Raw genomic sequence first — 25,089 nt, 5'->3', positions numbered from 1 at the left:
TTCCCAAAATATTTACCTATCAGTGTTCCCATTATACTTGCATTATGCTCCTAGGCTAACAACATTTCTTACCACAATATTGGAACATCTAAATCAGTGAATGCTCTATTAGAGTATTTCACTACAAATTGACTGCTCTATTAGAGAGTACCAATCTATTTCCAAGGAAATAAGCTCAGCCTCTATAGTTTAAAATATCCACCTAATAGCATTCTAGCCTATTATGCTGGAAATGTGACTGTTTCAGCAAAAACCCAACTTGCTCACACAAGCATGCATATTGAGAGAAAAAAAATTTAAAAAAAATAAAATAAAATTACACATGCTACAGAGAAAAAATACACAAGTTTTAATCGCGTAAATACTTACGAAGGGAAGACTCAAATTGATTAAAACTATAAACTACCTTATTCGCCTGTTCATAAAGAGTTCAAAAATCTTTGTTTCATTTCTGTAACTCAAATGGTATGCATGTCACGTGCGCTTGTTTACGATGCGGTACATGTAAACAAGATCATCATCATTTCTTCTACTAAGCCGCCTTCATATCCATATGCACAAGTGACTACAGGGCTAACACTCTACCTTGGTTGATGTGCTGATCCATGGTGAACTTTTAAAACCAAATTGCAATGTTGTAGACTAATGCAAACAGAAGTTATGGCTGCGAATGTATGCGCCTGTAGTTTATTTTCAGTATAATCACTGTAAAAATCGATTATCTTGCTCTTCCTACTGTCTAGTGCTATAATTCCAAAACTACTCACCACAGAAGGCTGAAACGTTGGTGATCCATTCTTTGGACACTGCAGATAATGCTGAGAAAACTTTTAAAAAATAGGATGTTGTGCAAATAAGTTGGGTTTTTGCTGATATAGTCACATATTGTGCTTGGTACTCTGTAGCCTCTCCTCCGCACACGCACTTATAAATGGATAACAGCTACATGAAGACAATGTCTGGGCCTAGAAGTGAAGAGCACTGTACAGAAAAACATTAGGTATATGAAATTACCTGTTGTATAGGTGTAAAAGTGCATTTTGAAAATGTCTGTGTCTTTATCCATGTCTATGTCCTCTCACATCTGCCCCAACCACTTATACCTTAACCTGAAACCTCACAGTTTACTGTTAAGCAGGATTTGTGGTCACCACCATACCATCAACACACAACTTAATTAAATGCCAAGTCTTGATGTCTGGCTACCCTCGTAGCATAATACACTCAATGGCATTCATGCCAATATCAGCATATTTTGAAAGTGAATATAACCTTTGAACCAATACCTATGTATATATATACCATATAAAATGAATGTGTTACAATATATCACCAGATCTACGAAAACCTGACGCAAATTGTGCACTTTTCGAATTCCTGTTTATTAAATATTTATAATCTACTTTAGCCAAGTGCACGCTCTGGCAAAGTTTCGGCCTAATATGGCAATAAGTTTGGGAGATTTTCTCTATAAAGTAGCAACAATAGAAAAATTGATTTGTACAGCAAGTAAAATAAATTACAGGTGCTTACTAAAACAGTTGTAACTTACGAGCAGAGTGACACAGGGTGTTGAAATTTGTACCATCAAGTTTGCCATGAATAGGGGAATTGATTAATGGGAACATTTTCCCTTGTATCACCTTTTTTCACTACACACAAATGTGAAATTTAGTGACGAAAGATTGATCATGTACTATCATTTCGATGTAATGTACATAAACACCCATAACATTTGTATCTTTGCATCTAATGCAACAAAACAAAGATTTGCGTGCTCCTCTTGAGTAGGCAAATAATATGATATCCAGGGTTTCATCGTTACCCTCTTTCTTCACTAAGAACAAAGTGTTCAAACAATTTACAAAGTATTTTTGATAATACGCCAGTATTTCACCCAATGTGTTCAATGCTTTATACTGTAAATTTAGATCATGTCAGGTTTTCACAGATCCAATCAAGTATAATACTCTCAATAGTACCTTGAAGCATTATTTTGAAAAACATCAAGTGATTAGCCAATAGAATTAGTATTACACTCATTTGTCAAGGTCCCTAGACAAAAATCTGTAATACTAATGTGATTGGCTAAAATAGTGTGGTGTGTTTCTATTGGAAGCACATGTCCAGTTTGACAACTAGTGTTACCATAGTGATAGATGCCCCATAGTAACAATGTGGTTGCTTAACAATGATTACTAAGTAACAGGTAAATGTTTTGGGACCATAGCAATGATTGCAAGGCAACTGAAGTTTAGTGTGATTGGTCTTTGCAGTGGTTAGTAACAGTTGCTATGGTTGGCGGATTAATTTGTAATAGGATGGATAGCTATGATATTCGGGGTTCTCGCATTGTAAACAGGAAACAAATAATGCTTGACTCTGCCTCGCACTATTTTACTCCTTCCTGATTACAATGCTTGCACTATTAATCCTGAATAGTATTTAAAAAAAAAGTTAATTTAAAAATGAAGTAGTGATCTATGCAATAAATTTAGTGAAACAAGAGATGAATGATGGTATTACAGTATAGCTCAGTGGGAAGTCCCTACTTTGGCATTGAACAAAATAATGATTATAACTAATGTGCCAAAGTAGGGACTTTCAATTCCCACCAAGCTATGCTGTAACATTCATCTCTTGTTTCACTACTTGAATTTGTATCACGGAAAAGATTGAGATACTGTAATAGAGCAGTCAACGTAATATACTCAAATAGAGCAGTCATCGTAATATACTGTAATAGAGCATTCAGTACAGATTATAGCCACTGTTCTCATTACATTGCTTGGTCTATATCATCTACTTTTATGTTATAATTGTCTTTAAATTACTTTTTAAAAGTTCCAATGAGTCAACTGCATGGCATTACATTGAGCTAATTGATCATACATATAATGGATTAGCAGTTACAATCAAAAAATAGCCTCCACATGCTAAGTCAAAGCATATTATTTTCAATATTTTCCTTGAGGGAGCATGCACCCAGACTCCTTAGCTTGACATGCTTAACACATGCAGTTGAAAGAGATAATCTCTGACTTAAATATCACATCAGATCAATAAAAGTATCTGACCACTCGAAATATCTAGTCAGTTTTTTTGTGTTGAATGCAATAAACTAGTCTAATAATTGAAGCATGGTATACTGTAGCGAAACAGTTTCTTCCATCCAACAAGAGTCAACCTGCAAATGCTGTACCACCCATGCTTGAAATAATCAGTTGAGTCAGAACAGACCCTCTCAATTAGGTCAATGCATACACTTCAGTGGCGTATCTAGACTTTTCCTATTGGTAGGGCACAGCTAGGGCCTCAGTTAGGGCACTGTATATGCTGCTGAAGGCAGGGGCATCCCCCTACCAGAAAAAATGTTGAATTTAAACAGCTGAAAAATGGCATCTGAGGCCATTTCAGCTGCAAAAAACATGCTTTTAGATTTTTATGAAGTAGTTCATTTGTGTATTTAACCTGTTCAAACTATACAGTAACACGAACAACATTAGGGAAGCACCCTCGTGCAAACCTAGCCTTTTGGTGCCACCCCTTCCAATATGGATGAATTAGATAGCTAGCTACATAAATAAAATTATAACAAAACAATACTATACACCTTTAAATACTTGATGAAACACTACAAGGATCTATAAATATGATGATTACAAACTACAAGAACACTAGGAAGACACAACCTTATCAATATCACCAACAATAGGTAATTCAATCACGTGCTTAACTGGTGTGCGTTAATTAGAATTGTCGTAATTATTGACTTTGTGACATCTCAATACTAATAATTTGGAGTATGGAATTGTTAGATAATGCAATGATCCATGAAAGGCTGGTGATTGTGGGTTTGGTAGGGCACTAGCCAAGTTTAGGCCACTCCAAATAAATTCTCTGCTTCCCGTCCACTGCCCGCATCTAGTTACTGTCAGCTCTAAATATTCCATTATTCTGTATTCTTCCATTATTTCCCGGTTATTGTTGCATACTGACAGGCTCAGTAAAAGCCATCTCGAGAACAGGGTCAGCTCACGTGTCAGCAGTGCTATCAAGTCGGCACAAACTTCACGTTTGTGTTATTTTTGCAACTTGAAAAGGAAGGAACAACCTTAAGCATGCTTTATGCAGTTTTTTTATGGTTGTGCCAGGCAAATAATGGCTTGAAAAGCTGCCAATCTTATAATGAAATAATGGAAATGGACCGCCCGCCCACATGCAAATATGCTTGAGTCCAGGACGAGAAACAGAGAATTTATTTGGAGTGGTCTTAGCAGGGCCTAGGCCCTACAAAGCCCTGCTGTAGATACGCCACTGATAAAGCCTCAGTAAAAAAAATTTTTTCTGGCTACGCCACTGGAATATCACACATGACTGTTGTGTTAGAGTGAATTAGAGTACCTTGAGTCAGCCTAGGGTGTGCAGCTAGCTAGACCAATAAGAGATGAGGTCATCTTGTTTACTGGTAAGTAAATAGCTAGATTGTTAAGAGGTGTGGTCTCCGTACTCTATCACTATTAGTACACCTAGATCTTTATTGGATGGGTGTGGTCGCAAACCTATCGCAAACGGGATCCCAATCGTGACGTTGCAGATATCTAGCTAGTTTACATATTATAGTAGCGCCAGGACTGAAGTGTTTCTGAAATCCAGCTCTGAAATAATTCTGTGGCATCTAAATATGCTGCTGAAAGAAAGTGCTGATATGGAAAATTAATGCCTCAAAATGGTTTCATTGGATGAAGAAGACAAGCAGCCTGATTGAAGATACAAGACAAGGCGCAGAGGGCCTACACTTGTTGGAGTCCCAAAAGGAACATCACACTGGTGAGTTTGTTATTGTGGCGTAAAATAGTGGCCCTGCGCTGCTTTGTTTGGCTTCTAGCCTTGCGACTGTAGTCAGGCAGTGAGACTAAAATTCGAGTTTTGGCGATTTTTAATAATTCTACATCCGGCCACCTGTAAATGGTTTGCTATATTTGAATGCTCACCCAGTGCTATCATACAGTATGATAGTACTGTATAGTAGGGACCACAAAGGAGTAGGCGTGGCCAATGAAAAACATCACCCAAAAACCAGCCTCGCTTTCCCCAGATGACGATGAGGCAGTATTGGTTAGGTAAATCTGAGCCCAAACAAGCTTTCAGATCGACCAGAAATACTTTCAACAAGTTGCTATGAAAATTATTAAATGGAACTTTCTAGTGACTGGCTGACTGAGTAATTCCTTCAAAAAAGCGTAACTTGATAACGGCTAAGGCTATGCGCTTGATTTTTTGCACTGTTTGACATCGCTTCATCCTCAGAGGTGCCTTTTGGCATACCGCAGTACGTACAATGCATTCTTCATGGACTTACCAGTGTCCTCCTTTGTGTCCCATTCATCTTTGTGACAGAGAAGTGTCGATTTGGCGGTAGCACATGATGGCTTCCCCTCGTAATGGAAATTGTCTGTATTTTTCATTGTGGCTACTTTAATTGCAGAGGTGCTTTTCGAACAGTTCAATGCTGTGTAACAGGTTGAACATAGCTGACGATGAAGTGTAATGGTCACTAATGGATACTTCACTTTTCAGATGACAATTGATAGCTGGTGTGATGCGGTATGTGTGGGTTCACCAGATACGATTATTTTACAAAAAAAAAACTTTACAAACAAATACACAAAAAAATTGCAATTTTAAACTAGAGTAGGGACCATAGCACATCGATAATACGTACTGAAACAAGTTGGAGTAGTGCACGATATTAAATCACAGTAAGAACTGTTATATCCCTACTGTGCATGGTATCTTGAGCACATCTTCTTCTTACTGCGCATGATATAACACTTCTTCTTAATACTTCCTGCACCGGAGCCCATGAACTGTCTATTGTACCTTTACTATCTTCTATCAACAGTCACCGTTATTCTTTTTTTGTGAATACTGTATTTTTGTGGAACACTGTATCATTTGATACACTCACTATTAAATCTGTACATTATTTTCGTCGCACCATTTATCATCTTGTTTGTATGTAGCTTTTTAAGTCTCTGTGTGTGTTTTGCTCATTGTAACTATTGTTTCTTTTCTTTGTAGTGTACTTTTGTGTTGTTATTCTTTGTCCTTGTAGTGTTAATTTTGTAATGTATGTGTTTAGGGAAGCACCCTTGTACAGGCTATGCCTTTTGGTGCCACCCTGTCATTTTGATAATTATACAACCAAGTAGTAAGAATAATACGAAATGCGGTTAAAATTATGTCATTAATAATGAATGAATAAATATATAAACAATAAATAATGTTTGAGAAAACTACGAGGCCTAGAGACATGAACTAAGCGGGGATAGATTCGCCTGTGAATGAAGGCACAACCGTATAATAAGTACGCCTGTTTGTGCTGATGACTTTACCATATGTGTAATTCTATATAATGCCTGGCACCACGCCCTTGTTTAATTACAGATTGCTCAAACGAGAAGATTAGTAAACGTCCGTGGAGAGGCCAGGCGCCACTTTACTGGTAAGCTACAACATTACAAGTATGTTTAAATGTTTGTAACTGTATTTTGTGTGCAGGATATGCGCTCCAGGCGTCATGCAGTGAACGACCAGCTGATGCGCTTATAAACAACCAGCTGGACCAGCAAGGTAATGAGTAATGTAATACTTGTACCGGTAGTTGTATTATAGGTCTACATCTTCATCCTTCATCTGGCTTGCTAGCGACTGGAATTATTTTCATTATACCGGCACCTTCATCTGGCTTGCTGGCGGCTGGAATTATTTTCCACTCGGCTTAACTACTAGTCTACTGTGAGTCTGTAATAGCTAAACAAGAAGCCGATGCAGTGCTGCATATACAACAATGTGTAACTATCTCCTGTATGTTGTGCATGGCTGCATGCATAATATTATAGACTGTGATCACTGTGCCAATGCCACACCGCTGATATACAGGTACATCACCAGTGGCCTCTAGTTACAACAGAGTCTGTTGTGCCATATTGGCTTGATTGGGATCAATTGCTAATTGTGCCTTCACCATATCCCTTATTCTGCATAGCCTCACTTCACTGCTGAGTCATCTTCAGAGACACGTCACACCTACAATATATAGTTACTTTCAATATAGCTAACTTAACTTGGTTTTTTGTGTAGGTTGTGTTTTAGTATTGTGGTTTTCTGATGCCAGTTAAACTCCCTTGCCTGTGTACGTATGCATATGTATCATTTCCACCAGTACACACACACTGCTCTGAGTGCTGCCTATGGCACTGTTTATACTTGCCCAATGGGTAGGTTGCAACGTTGGTGTATGTGCTTGGTTGTATGTGACGCAGTCCTAGATAAATAATAATAATTGTTTTACTGTGATTTAATATCGTCCACTACTCCATTAGTCCCTACTCTAGTTGAAAATTCCCTTTGTGTACTTGTATATTATATGGACTAGTACTATTCTGTAAAGATGATTTTCATAGCATAAGATGTCTCTAGAATGATTGTTACAGACAGAATTTTGAGCAGCGCAAAAATGTTTTGGGGCGATCCCTACTTACGTAAGCAGTACTACCGTACCGTTTGATACTGCAGCCATCCTATTGATTCATAGCCCTTAATAACAGTATTTAAACACATACAAGCTTACCCTGGAGATGAGTTGATGTTTGAGCACCAGGTTCCCATGGCTCTCTAGTAACAGTAGCAGCAGCAGTAGCAGCTGGGGAGGTAATAGTGTATATAATATATAGCAGCATACTCTGTACAGTTAAATATGTTGTAACGTGACAAACATGCACACAGTATACAACTCATCAGCAAGTGCTTCTGATATGTACAGTGGAACCTGTGTTACGGTCACCTGGATTAAGCGGTCACCTTTGTATAACGGCCATGGTCACGAGGTCCCAAATATTTTCCCATACAAATGTATGAATTGTGGTCTGCATTAAGCGGCACCTGTCTAACGCGTATACCGGCCAACCAAGAATTCGCCTATGAATCACTGTATACATAGCTTTCTCCTTCATATAGTGGTCGCTACCTTTTATGTTAAGCCAACTGTCTGTGACGGCACCGCTTCAATTAATGCACAATTATCACACTTCCTGCCTTTCAATGAATACTATATAATCTATCAGGCTTCATTGCTTAAACGTATTCAATAGTTATAACCAACATTCATAACAAGCTCACTTTGTCCTTTCTGTACTAAAAATATTACTTCATTGCAGTTGGCGCGAGCCTCTTAATAATAATCACTCATTTATAACGACCATAGCCACTCAAATGCTGCTGACCACCTTATACAGGTTTTCTCTATAACAGCTACCTGTATATAAAGGCCAGATATATTTGGTCCCAAGGTGACCATTATAGACAGGTTCCACTGTATTACGTATATGCGTGCATAATGCATGTAAATGTACTGTACAGTGAAACCTCACATACTACCCATCCATTTCATGACCTCATTAATAAGACCACCTCATTATAGTGACTATGTCAAGTAGGTCCCAAACTTAGCTAAGGTGTACTTCATGATCTCATTAATAAGACCACCTCATTATAGTGACCATGTCAAATAATAAGACCACCTCATTATAGTGACCATGTCAAGTAGGTCCCAAACATAGCTAAGGTGTACTTCATGATCTCAGTAATATGACCATCTTGTTAACATTGTATTGTCTCACAGAGATAACCTACAATAGTTCACTGTACTTGCTTGTATTGGTTTGTAATTAGTTAGTGGTACATGCCATACATATACATACAGTACAGTATGTATGGTACCACCCAAGAGCAACGTTGAAGGATGACAACTTGCAAGCAAAATGGCTACTATGCCCTATACTTGTTGAGTTTTTTAATCACGCACTCACGAGAAATGATGTTGTGCTTGGGCGGTACCATATAGAATATGGGAAACTCTTGACTCCAAGAACATACTGGGTGCATGGAAGATGACCACTTTTGAAAAGCCTGATAGCTTTCAGCACAAAGAATTATCAAAATCAACAATTAAGTAGTTTGCATAATTACAATGTCTGCTCTTATTATAAACCACGATAGTGGGTTCATAATAGGGATCGCCCATGTTTTTTGCAACAATCCTAATAGAACGCACACCTAAAAAACCACCTTGAAAAGCATCCTTCAACTCAAAACAACCCTCTGGTGGTTCTCTGCAATGAGTATAGGTCCACTAGTAAGTATCAAAAACAGTAAGTGTATTTGAGACAAAACTGAAATTTTGGTGTTTTGTTCGTATTATTATCTTATCGTTTTTATAATTATTTCACAGGCCCACATAAAAATCTATTCATGTTTTTGTGATAAAAACTATATAGCCATGTTTACTAAGTCCTTCCGCACGTCCATGTTGTATTGATGAGCCCGTATTCCACAGATCGCCAACCACCCCACACTTTGATAAATTTCTAAGTTTGTTTTGCCATTATGGGAACAATTTCATAAAGAAGAGGTATAAAAATAACAGTATGGGATTTTGTTGTGCAAACTCCTTGAGCTTTGTTAGTTAATGAAGCAGCATGCCTCAACTTAAATTACACATATAGTATATATACAACTACACAGGTAGTACGGCAACAGCGGCTCAATATTAGGAATGTGTAATGTATAGTCTTGTACACAGCTGGGAGCAGTCATGCAAATACTCTAATAATGCAGTCAAGTTAATCTAATAACAACAAAGCTTGCACTGAACTTGATAGCTATTAAAGAACATAAATTGCTTTATCTACAGCAATCATCATTATCAATAAAACAAATCCATTACTGGATTATTAAAAAGTACTGAATAAAAAATTGAGAATTTTAAAAAGGGAATAGTGATCGCTGAAAAAACAGCCATGAAACAAGAAGGGATCTTTTGGGTAGTAATGTAAACCACAAATCTTTATTTTGATTCATTTTAAAATGATGGAGCATGTAACTAACATTTATGACAGAGTGTCAAAATAGGGACTTGTTGTTTTCATTACCATCCCAGCAATCCCTTCTTGTTTTGTGGCTTTTTTTCAGCGATCCCTATTCTCCCTCTTTAAATTATTATTCATCTAGTGGTTAAATCAACTTTCCACCAGCTTGTCTTTAAAAAGTTGAGACCCACAATCCATTAATAGCACCAGATCTTAAGTATTGTATTATGTACACATATTGTGGTTCACTCACTGTTCTGTTCCTGTTGTCGCTCTCGTTGTTGTTGGTACTCATGACCAGATTGTTTGTTGAGGCCATACAAGTCATTACTGGCCAATGTGTTCATTGATGGAGGAAGATCTACACACAATATTTATGTGATTACAGTAAGTACATCTACTCTAATAGAACAGTCAACCATATACTGCTCACAGAAACTTTCATATAGCATTAACAATGTTACCAATTATTAATGGGATATTTTGATGAAACAATATTTTGTAAAAAGCAATTCTTTTAATTTGCAGAAAACAAGAAATTAATGAAGTTCATGATAGCAAGATAAACATTATAGTCTTCGTTTAGTAGCATTAGAACTTGAACTGAAGACCTGATAAGAAATGTATTATAGATATCTGATAATACAAGGAGCTTAACAATAATGGCCTGCTTGTTTAAACATGGAAATTTTTATCATGAAGTCATATCCATAGAAGCTGTTTTGCAAGTTGTATGTGCACAGTCCAAAAGTACTGAAATCTGTGAATTGGAGTAGTGTCCTAGCAACAATTGGATCAGTATCAAATTGTATACGATATCTGCCATTTTAGTATTGATAAGTTATTAAGCTTTTCCAATACCGATGAATCAATCAACACTTGTACCAATTGTCATCATCGTAATGATCATCATAAATGATATGCTAGCAAAATTTGGGGCATAACAGGCCAAAAATAGCATTGAGCATTATTCTAGCATGAAAGATTCACATTGTTACAAAGTAGCTCATCATGGAACATGAAAAACTCTAATAGAACAGTCACTGCAAAATAAATATCCTAATATGGACTTTATCCACAATGACGTCACAAGCACAAGATGGCCATGTTATTTGAGGTACTTATGTACAGGCACCTATGGAGAAATTGTTTTGATCGATCATATTTCACCTGTGAAGAAAGATACTGACCAGTAGTCAACAGGTATGGGTGTACCATAACAAAAACCATTGCAAACAAACGTTATCTTGAAAAATTTCCACCATGTGATGCAAATCGTTTATTGTCTTGTATCCATACCTGTTGCTTAGAGCTCGGCATCTCCTTGCCTGGCTGAAATATCATCGATCAAAACAATTTCTCCATAGGTGCCTGTACATTAGTACCCCAAATAATGCGGCCATCTTGTACTTGTGACGTCATTGTGGATAAAGTCCATAACAATCACACATAGTGTATTTCCTTGGTTAAACATCGCAACTTAAATAGTAGCCACACTTGAGTGGGGCCACAATCAATTTCAAAAGTAAGGGCTTAAACATCACTTCTGACCAATTTTAAAATAGTCGCCACATTGATTTGTGGAACTAAGGCAATAAACACTGCAGAGTTTTTAATCAAGTAAGTATGGTACCTAAAGCATTCTCTTTGTTATGAACACTCAAGATAGAATTATGAAGAATCATTTGTGTCTGGTAAATTTAGCAATCACAGACATTTATGCTGGAGGCTCAGTTTGACTGCCTTGAAAATAATTTGTATATCCCACATACAGTACATGTATATCTCATTGTACAGTACTCTGCATGTTAATCATCCTGGATGATCATTAGTTAGGTTATACTTGTTCTTTAGTTGTTTTCCCTGCTATTACATCACAGGAGATAGCATTGCTATCGTATGAACCTCTTTCTAATACTGGAGCTTGACAACCACAACATCTACAAAACCTGAACAATTAGCATGTACAAAATTATGGTATACAGTGGAACCCTCTTACAAGACACCCCTGAATTTGTTGAGGTCACAAAATCAATAGTACTGTAGTTTGTACACATCTTATGCATATCTAAGGACAGTTGGACAAATTTTGGACAAACTTGGACAAATTTTGTAATGGTATGTGTCTCTCTACCCTAAATAAATCTTCCACACGCAATATCCATATTCCACACACAGCCACAAGACCAGCTGGCAAGCCACAAGTGAACATACACAACACTAATCCAGTTCAATCTTCAAAGGAGACTTACCTGAAGGAGTGTGGTATTCTTCTTCCTCACTGTAACGGTTGGTGTCCTCCACAGCAGTAACTACAGCAAAAAATAATTACAATTTGAGTGCAAGGACTACAAACAAACCACACTACTACGTAGAGTGGCAGGCTAATTCCCTGGTGTTTGAGTATGATAATCAAGAAAGATGAACTACATACACATGTACAGTGTTAGCACAGATGTGAGTAACCTAAAACCTCTACACTATCAAGAAGCAGCTGTACCAAATACAGCTATACCATATGTAATGTTAGAGTTGAACACATGTAAACGTGTGTGACTGCAAAAGAGTCTTCCATATACACATTAACTTTGATGATAAATTTATCTTGAAACACAGCAAACTGGTCAACAGTGGACAACAACATAGTCAAATGAGTAAAGAAACTTATAGATTAGAATATTACTTTGGTACAAATTATAATATAAAACAGACCATGGACAAGTGTCCTGATTCTGATTTCAGGGGTCTACAAATGGGACTATGGACAAGTGCACTGATGATATCAAACCACCTTGATTTCAGAGCACCCTTTGTAAATGTACATGAAACATACCATCCAGTGCAATCCCCTCCTCTAACAAACACTGTTTAATATCTTGTGTGGCTGACGTCAGCTCGTTGATCTCACTCAGCACCTCGATCAGTTTGTTCCAGGTCTTTGGCCTCACTCCATTATCACTACTGATCCAGTCCTCTATCAGAGCTGTACAACACTGCTTGGGATCTCCCCTGTGCACATGCAGATATGTAGATTAAATATCATAGGAGATATGATACACATTAAGCGCTATCAAAAATAACTCGTGTTAATTGCATATTTTGACTTCTAAACTGAAGGCCTTAAATATAGGACTACGGAGATCTAGTCCATCAATATTCTCCTCCATCATTACCGTTTCCCCTTTGCTCCACGAGATAAGCTCTTCCATCACGTGACAATATCTCCATACTATTATCAAACCACTAGGGGTTTACCACACCATTAAATTACATATAAGAAAAGCCTTCAATTGGCACCTAGTTTCATTGAAATTACCTTTTAATTGCTCTATACAAATCCTATGTGCTCATGTGAGTGTGTTGTTAATTTCTCTGAAAGAAAATGACAACTGCTCATTACAACAGCCACTACTTGTCTTGCAATATATGTTCAAAAGATCTCATCCGCTCTGGGAAATGTGTTTACAAAAATGTGACTAATTTAAGAAATGTTCGTACATATATTTTAAGACAGGTTACCATTTTAGGGCATGTCCTCCTCCGTGTATCCTATGCTTTAGTATGTTTTTGTTTAAGGTATTGTGGTAAAAACATCAACAGAAAATTCGTCATTTAAATGTCTTCTTAAACGATATGGAATATTCTATGGTACAGGTGTATATAACATAAATTTATCATTCTTAGTAGTAGTGAAGTCTTGAGGAGTACATTTTCAGCGAGTTTTGCTACCCCTTAAACTTGAGATTGGTGACTTCATAGGGTAGGAATCATTCCTTCACAGATATGTTATAGCTCAAACCTTACACTATAACATACTTGCTGTACTAAGAGCTGAGGATTGCTAGCACGCAGAAACTAAGTAAAATGTTTGTCAATGCCATTAGCTGTAATACATTTAAAACGACTACGCCTTAAAAAGCACTTCACCTGTCTGTAAGGACAGAGGAATGGACTGACAGAGGAATGGACTGACAGAGGAATGGACTGACAGAGGAATTGACTGACAAAGATTCAGTAAGCTGAGTAGCAGCACTGTAAATCACAAACCTGTAATGCTTTCGTATATCTTTTGTAGTATGTACGCTATACTCCAGGAAGGCACTGACAGTCTCCCATTCTGCACTGATCCTTGGAATGACATGTTTACGCATCAACCTCATACACTTGGCAGCATCTGTACACATATAGGGAGTACACATGTAACTCATACAACTGGCTGCTATAAAATAATGTATATACACATAATCAAAGAGACTACTGTTTACTCTTGTTGGCTTGCTGGTACTATATACAGTATTGATACAATATACACAAGACACTTTAAAAACCGTTTACACAATGGGGTTGTACTGTACTATACCTTTTCCTCCAGCTAAAGAGTTATCTCTACTGTTACTGGATGTAGTTGGAGCATTGCTACCAGACTGCTGAGATGCGACAGCTATGGAGAATGGTACACACACTTTAACATGCTTGCATTGAGAAGAGATACAAACGAAACTGTGTGATATTACAAACAAGTATTCTTTTTTGCTACAAGAATATTATTCAGCCAAATTTTGATAGAGGTACAAATTTAGAGGAGGAAATTTTCACGGATAGCAGCTAATCCGCACCCCGCCGTGCACATAAAGTCTGCTATACAGTACAAAGCCTGACTCTCTAGTCAACTATTCTTTGAGATGTTACTCTTACTTACTGGCTCTATCTAGGGTTAAGATCAGTCAAACCTGACCAGCAAAAAAATCCTTGTGGTAAGGTAAATGGAAGTAACTTTGTGAATTTCAACTTTGATGGGCTGTAACTCCTATACCATTTGATGCAATAATATTAATTGTGTTGAAGGGTATGGTGATTAACTGGCAGTTTCTAGCTACTCTAGTTTTTACGACAGTAATGACAACACAGCTTGATTGAAGTTGTGTAGCATAATTTTTGCTTGAAATTCAGCTCTGTGCCACCAAGGTTTTGCTATAACGAAATTTCTACCCTTTTCTTTTGAGTGTAGTCAGTCCTTAACTCTATGTTGTAGCGGTGTATTAACTTCCTCAGGCAGTTACGTACAAGATAATTTCAATGCATAATCATTCAATTGCATTGGTTGGGCCTCAAGGAGGGCTAGATATATACACTTGTTGGCTGTTAACTAACTGTATGAGAACTAAGGAACTACAAGTTACGTATATCCTATCACCTGTGTACTACCGTAACCATACTATATTTACTATTAATATTTTTTTCACTACCATACATGTACGTGGGTTTGCAAGCACATACTGTATAGAGGGAAACTTTGGCGGGGTAAACTTTAGCGAATAGCGAGCTAAATCGCATTTGGCGAAATAAACTTTGGCGAATTCAAGCTCAATCTGTAGCTATGAAGATGCTAATCTCAGGCGCTATGAGTAATTGGCGGGTTAAACTTTGGCGAATTTGTAGCAAATCGCTAAATTCGCCAAAGTTTTCCCGCCACAAATTCACCAAAGTTTTCCCCTATACGGTAAAAATAGTTTGCGTGTACTTGAAAGCAGTTTGCATGCATATGTTTACAAGTGCATGCATCCACTAACATACAAGAACAATCTTGCTGTATATTTCTAAATGTAATATGCAAACAGTTTACATGTACATTTTTATAAGGAAAAGTAAAATCGTATTCTTGTATTGGTTGGCTTTCTGGGAAATTACCAAAGTTGTATCCCATAATTTTTACACTGCCATGCCTAACGGTTACTCATTTGGTAAGGGGGTGACACACAGGCACTCACTAGGTAGATCTGCAACCGTGGTCAAAGTCTAAGTCAGAGGTCAAGGCCAACAAATTCGTGCCATGCAGACTACATAAACATGTGTTGCTTGTAGCCAAATTTCATTGCAATCAGTTTTGTTGATTGTAAGCTACAGTATAAACACTAATGCTAAATTTCATGGAGTTACCTCTATCTACCTTAATCAGATTAGACATATTAACAAAGCAATCAATAGATTATCATAAAAGGAATCTGTTAAGTATACCAGACAATGAAAACAATATTCATTGTAACTTACTGTCTTTTGTGTACAATGCACAGCTTAACTTGTAACATTACCTGTTGTAGTTTGCTGGGAGCTAGGTGTCTTAACTACATCATGTTCTGTAGCTGGTGACAGTGGAGTATAGTAGGCGATCCAATCTTCTAATCTTTTCAGTAAAAAGGCACACTTGTGTGACTTTCGCATCACCGCCACAAAGCGATCAAAACGTTCATCATGCCAAGCATCTAGCTCTCCACACAGTTTCGACAGGTACCCGTCAACCCTGCCTCTCTCTGTCCGATTCTCTCCACAAATGGCATCCTTTTGGGCAAAGTCAATCGCGCGCAGCGATATCATACTAGGAAACAAGTCATTAATAGGGAAAGCGTTACAAAAGTCGCTGTTCATCCTCCTCAGCGCATTATACTTAGCGCTGTGTAGTTTAATGTCAGGATCGTCTGCCATTTTTTTTTTTTTTGGTTTTGTTTAAACTATTTGGGAAATTCCCTTGCATGAAAATAATGGGATATATTAATGATCACGTGAATTCTCTCAAACTTGGTGTTGGTGTCGATCCAGTTTGTATTCGAATAAACAAGACTGAGTATCATCAACTGCTTGCGGAATTTGATCACTTACAGATCCCAAACTATTATGAAACTATTGAAATTAGTGTGCTTTATAGGTCACTACCTACCTTCTTTCACTGATTCAGAACATCAAGAACTTTCTGTAACCACCAAATCTTCCATCCGACAGATCCTCGACATTGCAGCTCGTCAATGTATGATTTATTTATTTATTATTACTGGGCAGGCAACTCTGCTGATGTGCCCAGGAAAAAAAATTTTACAAAGATTTACAAGTATTAGCTAGCTAGCTACAATGATTTAAGTGTCATTAGTAAATAAGTTCAAATCATTATTGCAGTGGGTAAGTTGTTCCATTCATTAATTGTTCTTGAGTAGAAGCTCTGTTGGTACATTACAGTAGATGAATTTGGAATAATGAAGTGTTGGGGGCGATACTGTCTGGTGTGTCATGTTTGGTGAAGATAGTGATGTGGAATTTCAAGTAGTGTTTGTAGTCTTGTTATCATGCATCTTTTTTTAAGAGTGTCCCATCCTAAATGTTCCAACATAGATGTATATTGTCCATAATCATTGTCAATGAGTGCCGATCTTGCAGCTCTGCATTGTACCTTTTCCAATGTTGGATATCCCCAGTATGGTGGGGATCCCAGACTGCTGCTGCGTATTCCATTGAGGGACGGACCATTGAAAGGTAAGCTGCAGCTTTTACATCTGTAGAGCAGGTGCTTAAATTACATTTTAGAAAACGCAAAAATTTTCTTGGCCAGGAATTGTAGTGACTGGTCAACCGAGCACTTAACTTAATTTTGTCTTGTAATTATTGTTGTTGTTGTTGTTAATTTATATATATATATATATATACACACACTCCTTGCCATGCCCACAAGATCTCATTTTGCTTGATCAGACTGGTCGCACGAGATCGAGGACTAATAATGTATTGTATGTATCATCTTATTACTAAAACTATGGTTCTCTCTCTCTGTTAACTAAAAATAGTCTAAAATCCAATCAGTTTCAGAACTTCTAAATCTCAAAATTTCTGGAGAAATGTCCTCAGATGCCTTATTTTTCAGCTATACCAACTTTCAGAAAACCCCCTTTAAAAATGCCAGATCCGCCACTGGATAGTGTACCTTATGGTATATTTATAGCTAGTGTACACAGCAGGGGCTATAAAGGGGGCTAGTTGTGGCCAAAAAGCTAGTTGTAAATGACTTTTGGCTAATTGTAAATGGTGATTTGGCTAGTTGTCAGACTAAATAGCAAGCTGCATCACAGAAAATAATAAAGTCAAAAATTACATGTGCTGTGCATGTTTACAGGGATTTGACTAAAAGTACCTCAAGATCCAGTCTTGAGGTTCCCATTTTCAAAAATTTTTCTCTTGTGGTCCACTAAAATTGAAACTTATAGTTATGGTCATTTTCACAGTCCACTATTGATATAAAATAATTGCCTTAAAATCTTATAAAACAATTTAAAGAATTGGTTTGTACATCACTGTAATATTTCCTAGTTACAGGTCTCAGTCACTTATTTCAAATTGCTTCCACCATTCTTGCCACAATTATGTTTCAACTAGGCAAATATGCTCCCACGTACACTCCCTTGAAATCCCTTCAATCATTCCCTTCGCTGACATTTGCTACACAACAATCATGACAATATAGAACACAAAATGTAATTCAAACCCAAAAGAAAATTTTGTTTATTACTTATATACTACTACTGCCCGGTCTCAGGTTTGGGCTATAGTTGTAAGAAATATTTTAACCACTGGTACACAGGGGCGTCAGAGTGAAAGCGGTGATTCACCATTTTGAGGTGTTATTATATAATAGGGCATGCAAAGTGCTAGCTAGCTACCTCAATGTTAGGCTTAAATCTTACCCATTTCAGTTTATTGAATGGTATAAGGTTTAAGCATTACCCAACAGTTTAATGTACACTTTGTCCACCTTTAATAGCTTCTCTTATTTGTAGCTACCTTGGAAACTCAGTGTAAGGAGTGTTTCCAAGGTAGCTACAGAGAGAAGGTATTAAAGGTGCCTATGTAACATGGACAAAGTGGTGTTCTGGGTAAAAGACAGAGCTAGTGTTGTTTAATTGTTACTATTAAATAAATGCTAATTATTGCATGTTCACAGATGCTACCTTTAGTTTTGGTTAGATTTTTTTTATTAATTCAGCCAAAAAGTGGTGAGGCTCTGGCCTCACTGGTCGCACCTACTCTGATGCCCTTGGCTTGGTGTACAGCTACATCTATTGCACTCAAATTATGCAGATATACATGGAATTAAATTTGCTTGGAGAATTAAGATCCCTGAGGTTAAACACATACAACTTAGCGGCTATACAGGTTTGGCATGGTCTGTATGCATAGGCCATGCAGGCAAAATTAACTCAGTTATCATCACTGTGACTCGTGCTCCATAATGTTAATCACATGATAATGTTATGTGACATTTTCACAATAATAGGGTTAGCATACAAAGTTGCAATGTGTTGGCACTACATGAGCTTCCATATACTATGCATGCACTTTATCCTTTTCACTTCTTAAAGATTGATATAATACAACAGTCAAAATTATAATACTGAAACAGTAGTCGGGCACAGTTGAGTCAGACTGCGAGCATACAGTAGTGTATCTAAACTCTCAGATTTGGTAGGGCCAAGAACAAAAAAAAGTTAACAGCCTGTTCACAGTGGCAGCCCTCCACCAACTATTACATCACTGATAAAGTACTTATTTAGAACTGCATAGTTTGTTACACTGCTGCTCTAAATAGAGTGTCTGCTTTATTAAGAATGATTGACTGCTCTATTAGAGTATCTCGATCTCACATACCAAATTCTTTGGTAGCATCCCTAGATACGCCAATGGCATATAACACAATTATAATTAGCTCATGCCTGTATGTTAATTACTCAGTAACTTTTGATCATGATGTGCATCTGTAAATTAAAATTATTAACAACTCGCAGACAGTCTATAGCTTTGATTCATCTGAGATGTGTCATGATCAGGAACTTATTTAATGGCTTATTCAATACAGATATAGAATTGTGACCAAATTTTGGAAATCACCCTTATGGGTACATTCAACACATTAAATATTTACTTCTGAAACACAGCACTATAAGTTAAATTCCTACCCATTTAAGGGTAGAATAAACCATAGATACCTTGAATTACAAGAAAAAAATTTTGAAATAATTTGAAAAGTGTTTTCTGCTATTAATTCTGGCACCATGCAAGTTTCAAAAATTCTAGCTAATTGTTTCAGGCGTGACCATAGGGTGATTTTTCAACAATTTGTGAAACATTGCTTATAGTCAACTGCAAGTAGCATGCAATAATTCTGCATTACACTGTTTACAATGCACCATTTAGTGCAGTATGCATAATATACTATGTGTCTCACATAGCCAGTTTGTGGTACTGTAATTTTATGTTTGTTTCAAGAAGCAAGAACAATACTATATCAATGAGTCCAGGGATGGTTCTGAAAATTTACTGACTACATGGTTTCAAAGTACAAGAATACCTGTTCACCATCATAGCTACAGTTAACCTTTCCTGAATCTTACCATTCCAGAAAGATTTTAAGCCTTAGCAAAATAGTTGTATATAAAAGTTTGAACAGTGTTTATTTTAGAAATACAGGAAAGTGGGGCATTTGTGTATGCGGCAAAGTGCTAGTGGAGGGCAAATGGATAGTTAGGATAAATGAATTCCTCTTTGTTGAATTTAGCAATCTAGTTAGGTTGATGTAGTCAGGGGTAGTTGAGGGGTTCTCATCAGTGTACAAAGCATGTTCTAGCTAGGGGGGCCTAAGGAAATCCCCCCTCCCCAAGGAAAATTTCAAATCGCAAGTTGAGTGGATTTTTGAGGCACAAATGGCATCCTTAAATTTCAAGAGGGGGAATTCAGTCCCCCCTCCCCCCACTAAAATAAACTTTGGTGAAACCTCCCCTCTGTAATATGACATTGTTTTATAGCACTAAACTGTTTCCATAATCTGTAATGACACCCAACGACTGTCAGATTATAAATGTTTTGATTCACTGTATAGTGAATTCTCTAGTGGTGGACCTAGGATTTGCAATTGGTAGTGAGTTTGCAATTAGCAAGGGTAGTAGGTATCAAGGGCGGATTTAGGGGGGGGGGGGTTGCTTTGGGGGCTGAAACACCCCCTCCAAAATTTTACAGTGAGCAAGCTGGGAAGCTTCTAGAAGCTGTAGTACAGGTGTAGTTGCCTTTTATACACATGTATGGGCAATGAAAAGATGGAAAGAGCAAGGGGAATAGCTAATCTTATACAAGAATTGCTAAGAGGGGTTCAAAATTATACTTTTGGAGTAAGTCTTATCTTAGAAGCTGCTAAAATCTAAATACTCTAATAGAACAGTCAACTACTCTAATAGAACATCCATCATTAAAACTATAATTTACAAGAAGTTACCAGAGTGTAAGCTGAATATTCTTCTAGACTTGTGCACTGCTACCCTCACCATTGTACCAAACATCCTACCATATACCAATCACTTCAGGTAAAAGATTATATTTATAACTTATATGTACTAAATTGTATAAAACATTATTAATTGAAAATCTATTCTGAAAACAACTTTTCTGTCAAATAGTTTAAGTGTTTTTAGGCTCAACTACAAACTTGATTCTTGGGTCAGTAAAATGTTTCTCTTGCAAGTAAAACAATAATAGTCTTATATAATAGTGAATTTCATACTGTAGCAATTATAAAGTTCACAAGGCTGCAACATCTGAGAGCTGTTTTTTTTCCCCTACTTGATCAAATCCCATGCTACATTTATCTAAATATAGCAGCTTCTGGAGTTTGCACTATCAAATCCCTTGAAGCTCAAATTTAAGCGTAGATCCAGTTCTGTGTTTTAAATATTCTTCTTGACCTTACATTCAATTAACTATACACTCTTTATTCTCTTTGACAAGCCACTATTGTACAATTTCTTAAAATCCAATAACAAGAAACATTGCATATATAGTTCTGTTTTTTAAATTAAAATTATTTCCAACTGAACTCATTCATCTTGTACCCACAATTGGTTAAAAATAACTTCTAGATTCAATCTTGTGATAGCAATTTTCCAAAAATCTCCAGGGGAGTATGCCACCAGAGCCCCCTAGCTGGAGAATTCTGTACATGCTGAGTGCACGTGCACTTCACACACTGGTGAGCTTACTTGCCCTCTCCACTCATCTCTACTGTTAATTTGGACAGCTAGTGTAGTTTGAGCCATGAGACTGTAAATTATGCTATACTTCAAACACTAAATTTGATCATGTGCAGCTGATACCCATATGTTTCCACTACTAGTTCTTTAAGATGTTAGTCTAAGATTGAATTTTAGCTACTGGCTGTGTCCTTTATAGTTACATTGACAAACTGTAGGGGAATAATGGCGTCACATAAACAAAGTGACATCATTTTTCATTTAAAATCACTACCAAATTCAACCTCAGTAGGCCAAATTTGCAAACAATTTTCCTGTGGGGGCATGCCCCAGACCCCCCTAGATAGAGCATGCCCCACATGCTGAGTGTGCTTCACACACTTGTTGTATCATTGAACTTTCTTGCCACACACACACACACATATATATATATATATATATATATATATATGTCCATGTTAGCACCCCCCTTCTAAAATCCTAGATCCGCCCCTGGGTATGGGGTCTGGCCCCCAAAGGTACTTACCAGGATGTAATCTAGAACACAAAAATTAATATGTGTGCATGTGCGTGCGCCCTGCAAGTACCAGAGGTTTCATGAAGTTCCGCTAAACAGCCTTTTCACTTGCTGACTAAAGTAGTTTTAAATTCCACACGCAGTCCATTCATTACTCAAAGAAGCACTTGTTAACATGGAGTAGCAAAACAATCACTTTACCATATAGTATTGCAAAAATCACTTGAAACCATCATCCCAGTACTTATGCAGTAACTCTATTATAGTGGTAAGTATAAAATAAAAATTAATTTTATTTCTTTTTGCTGTCAGAAACTCAAGCCATGCATGTTATTTGTGTCTGCATGGTAGGACAGGTACTACTAGCATCACATAACTTGCACCTGTTCTTTAGCTTACACATGCAGAATTAGTTAACCCTGCATGATGTTCACATCGTTGTGGGTTGTCTACATTGGTAGCTGAGGATCTTGTTGGTCCTTCTATTGTTTTTGTTGCCGATTCTGCTGTGGTTGTTGTTCGGCTGGTGCTGTTATTGCTGTAGCTGTTCATGTTAATATTTTTCTTGTTCCTGGTATAACAGTTGTTGCTTTTTATGTAAAATTTCCATGACACTGTCGTGTGTTGCTTTATGGTCCTCACTGAGAATTATCTGCAATAAAGTTTTCCATGAAACAGGCTTGACCTCACTAGTGCCCTGTATCCATTTCTTCAGCATTGCCACACAACACTTCTTAGGATTTGCCTGATATTCTTCAATGATTCCATCAATCTCATTGCCAACTGCATCAAAGTCCAGACGGTATCCAATACCTTTCCAATGTGCATGAATGAAACAACTAACTTCTTGTATCAGAGCCATGGTTGGCTTTTGTCCTAAACATTGATGAAAGAAACTATGTTAACTCACAAATGACAAGCAGTTGACACACTCTGAAATGATTGTACAGTGAACTTTTATTACATCAAGCAAGGTACCAAATATAGTATACAGGACCATATTAACAAGACAATATTATAGTAGCCATAAATACAATATTTCGGGTCTCGGGGTGGAAACAATTCACTGTCAAATCATACAAAATCTACACCCTGTACATAAACACTCTACCATCACAGTAAACATACAGACACAGTACACACCTAAAATAAGAATGTCTGGAGCAGGTACTACTGAATGAGAGGTATTAGAGGCAACTGCTGATGATCCTGCCACACATTAAAGAAAACAAAAACGCATTCATTTATGCTGACTATTATACACAATTGCTGTGCATGCTGGCTGTGTGACAATGTCATAAGTTGGTAATGTGGATGAAACTGTAAGGTGCTGCTTTTTTCTTCCTGACTATTATGTGGAATTGTGTCACACAACACAGCAGAGTGTGACAAGTATGACTAGTACATAAAATAACTCTGTAACCTCCTTCAAAAGTGTTTTGCATACCTTCATGGGATACAGAACTCTATCATTGCGATAGTGGATGAAATAACTTATACTACAGTGGAACCTCAAACCCCTTGGGACCAGGGGTGGTCCATAAGTTTGAAAACTCCATATCTGTGAAAATGTACATAAATAGCATAAAGAACATTTGTAAAATTTCAGCATCATCAACTACCCTAATAGAACAGTCAATACTCTAATAGAGCAGTCATTTCCGTAGTTTGGTTAGCTGAGAATCCAGATAAGTGGGATCCGGATAACTGAGGCTCCACTGTATAATGTATAGTCTCATTAAACTGCTGGAAAATAAATTTTGTCATGCATATACAGTAGCTGCATTTATATAATTATACTAACACTATAAATTGTTACCGCATTTCATATCAAGAAAATGTGCAATGTTATTTTATTGTTTCTTGGCTGATTATTCACACTTCCTGGAAATAAGATTGATAAACTCTAATAGAGCAGTCACTTACTCTAATACAACAGTCAGGAAAGGCTGATATACTCTAGTAAAACAGCCAACTCCAGAGCATAATCTTGATTTTGAAAGCATAATTTTGAGCACAATAGGCTGAATTTTTGAGCACTGCTCAAAAGCATAATATAGTAGGCTATTTTCAAAGCACGATTGGCTCAAGCGTATTGAGACCTATTGTACTTGACATGGCCACTATGACAAAGGGTTCTTATGAAAGAGGTAGCTTCTGCTGTAAGTTGTAAGTGGTTTCGTTGTAAAGGTCAACAGTGTACTACAGTGGAACCTCGTAACAAACCCCCCGAATTAAGGACACAAAGAAAAAACCTCCATAGTAAGGACAAAAATTTTGGTCCCAACAGGTCTGGTTAATACACGTTTTACATCTGAAAGAGGAAAACCTCTATATTACAGCAAAAAATGGCCAAACATTCTGGGTCTCAAAATGTCTGAGGTTCCACTGTATTCACACTATGATATTCCTATATACACACATACCAAAAATAAATTGATTTGAAAGTATAATGGTGTAGCAGTTGCAGGAGTTAGGTTAAATGAGACTCCTATAGGTGGTAGTGAGCAAATATTTGCAGACAAATTTTACACGAATTGTGATTATTTACTGACCCTAGCATTGTCCTTTGCACATTGTGAATGACTTGATCCAAGTTGCAACCTGACAGTCACTTCTTGATTATTTTGATCATAGTATAGGCTGGAATCTTTTAGGGTGTATAAGCCAAACAGAGTTAAAGCAGCTCTAATGATAAACACAAGACACAATGAACCAGTTGACACTTCAACAAGTATCAAAGCTGATCTGTCAACATTGAGAAAGTTTGCCAGTTGTGACTGATATTCAAATAAGTCACCAACAGTAA

At 37.1% G+C, this 25,089-nt stretch overlaps 1 protein-coding gene across 1 annotated transcript in view; it reads right to left on the bottom strand.

The window, feature by feature from the left end:
* LOC136252415 (uncharacterized) overlaps positions 1 to 16,426 on the bottom strand; it is a 45,285-nt gene extending 28,859 nt beyond the window's left edge. The window contains exons 1-7 of the mRNA XM_066044849.1: positions 16,022 to 16,426; positions 14,293 to 14,373; positions 13,980 to 14,106; positions 12,766 to 12,941; positions 12,185 to 12,244; positions 10,186 to 10,293; positions 7,637 to 7,708 (exon numbers count right to left, since the gene is read on the bottom strand). Of these exons, the coding sequence (XP_065900921.1) occupies positions 7,637 to 7,708; positions 10,186 to 10,293; positions 12,185 to 12,244; positions 12,766 to 12,941; positions 13,980 to 14,106; positions 14,293 to 14,373; positions 16,022 to 16,412 (1,015 nt within the window). The 5' untranslated portion in view covers positions 16,413 to 16,426. The remainder of the gene's footprint in view (positions 1 to 7,636; positions 7,709 to 10,185; positions 10,294 to 12,184; positions 12,245 to 12,765; positions 12,942 to 13,979; positions 14,107 to 14,292; positions 14,374 to 16,021) is intronic.
* Positions 16,427 to 25,089: the final 8,663 nt, after the last annotated feature.

Source organism: Dysidea avara, chromosome 1 (assembly GCF_963678975.1).
Source record: "Dysidea avara chromosome 1, odDysAvar1.4, whole genome shotgun sequence".
Classification (NCBI taxonomy): Eukaryota; Metazoa; Porifera; class Demospongiae; order Dictyoceratida; family Dysideidae; genus Dysidea; species Dysidea avara.
The sequence above is the reverse complement of the archived record's forward strand: the minus strand, read 5'-3'. Positions and strand labels throughout refer to the sequence as shown.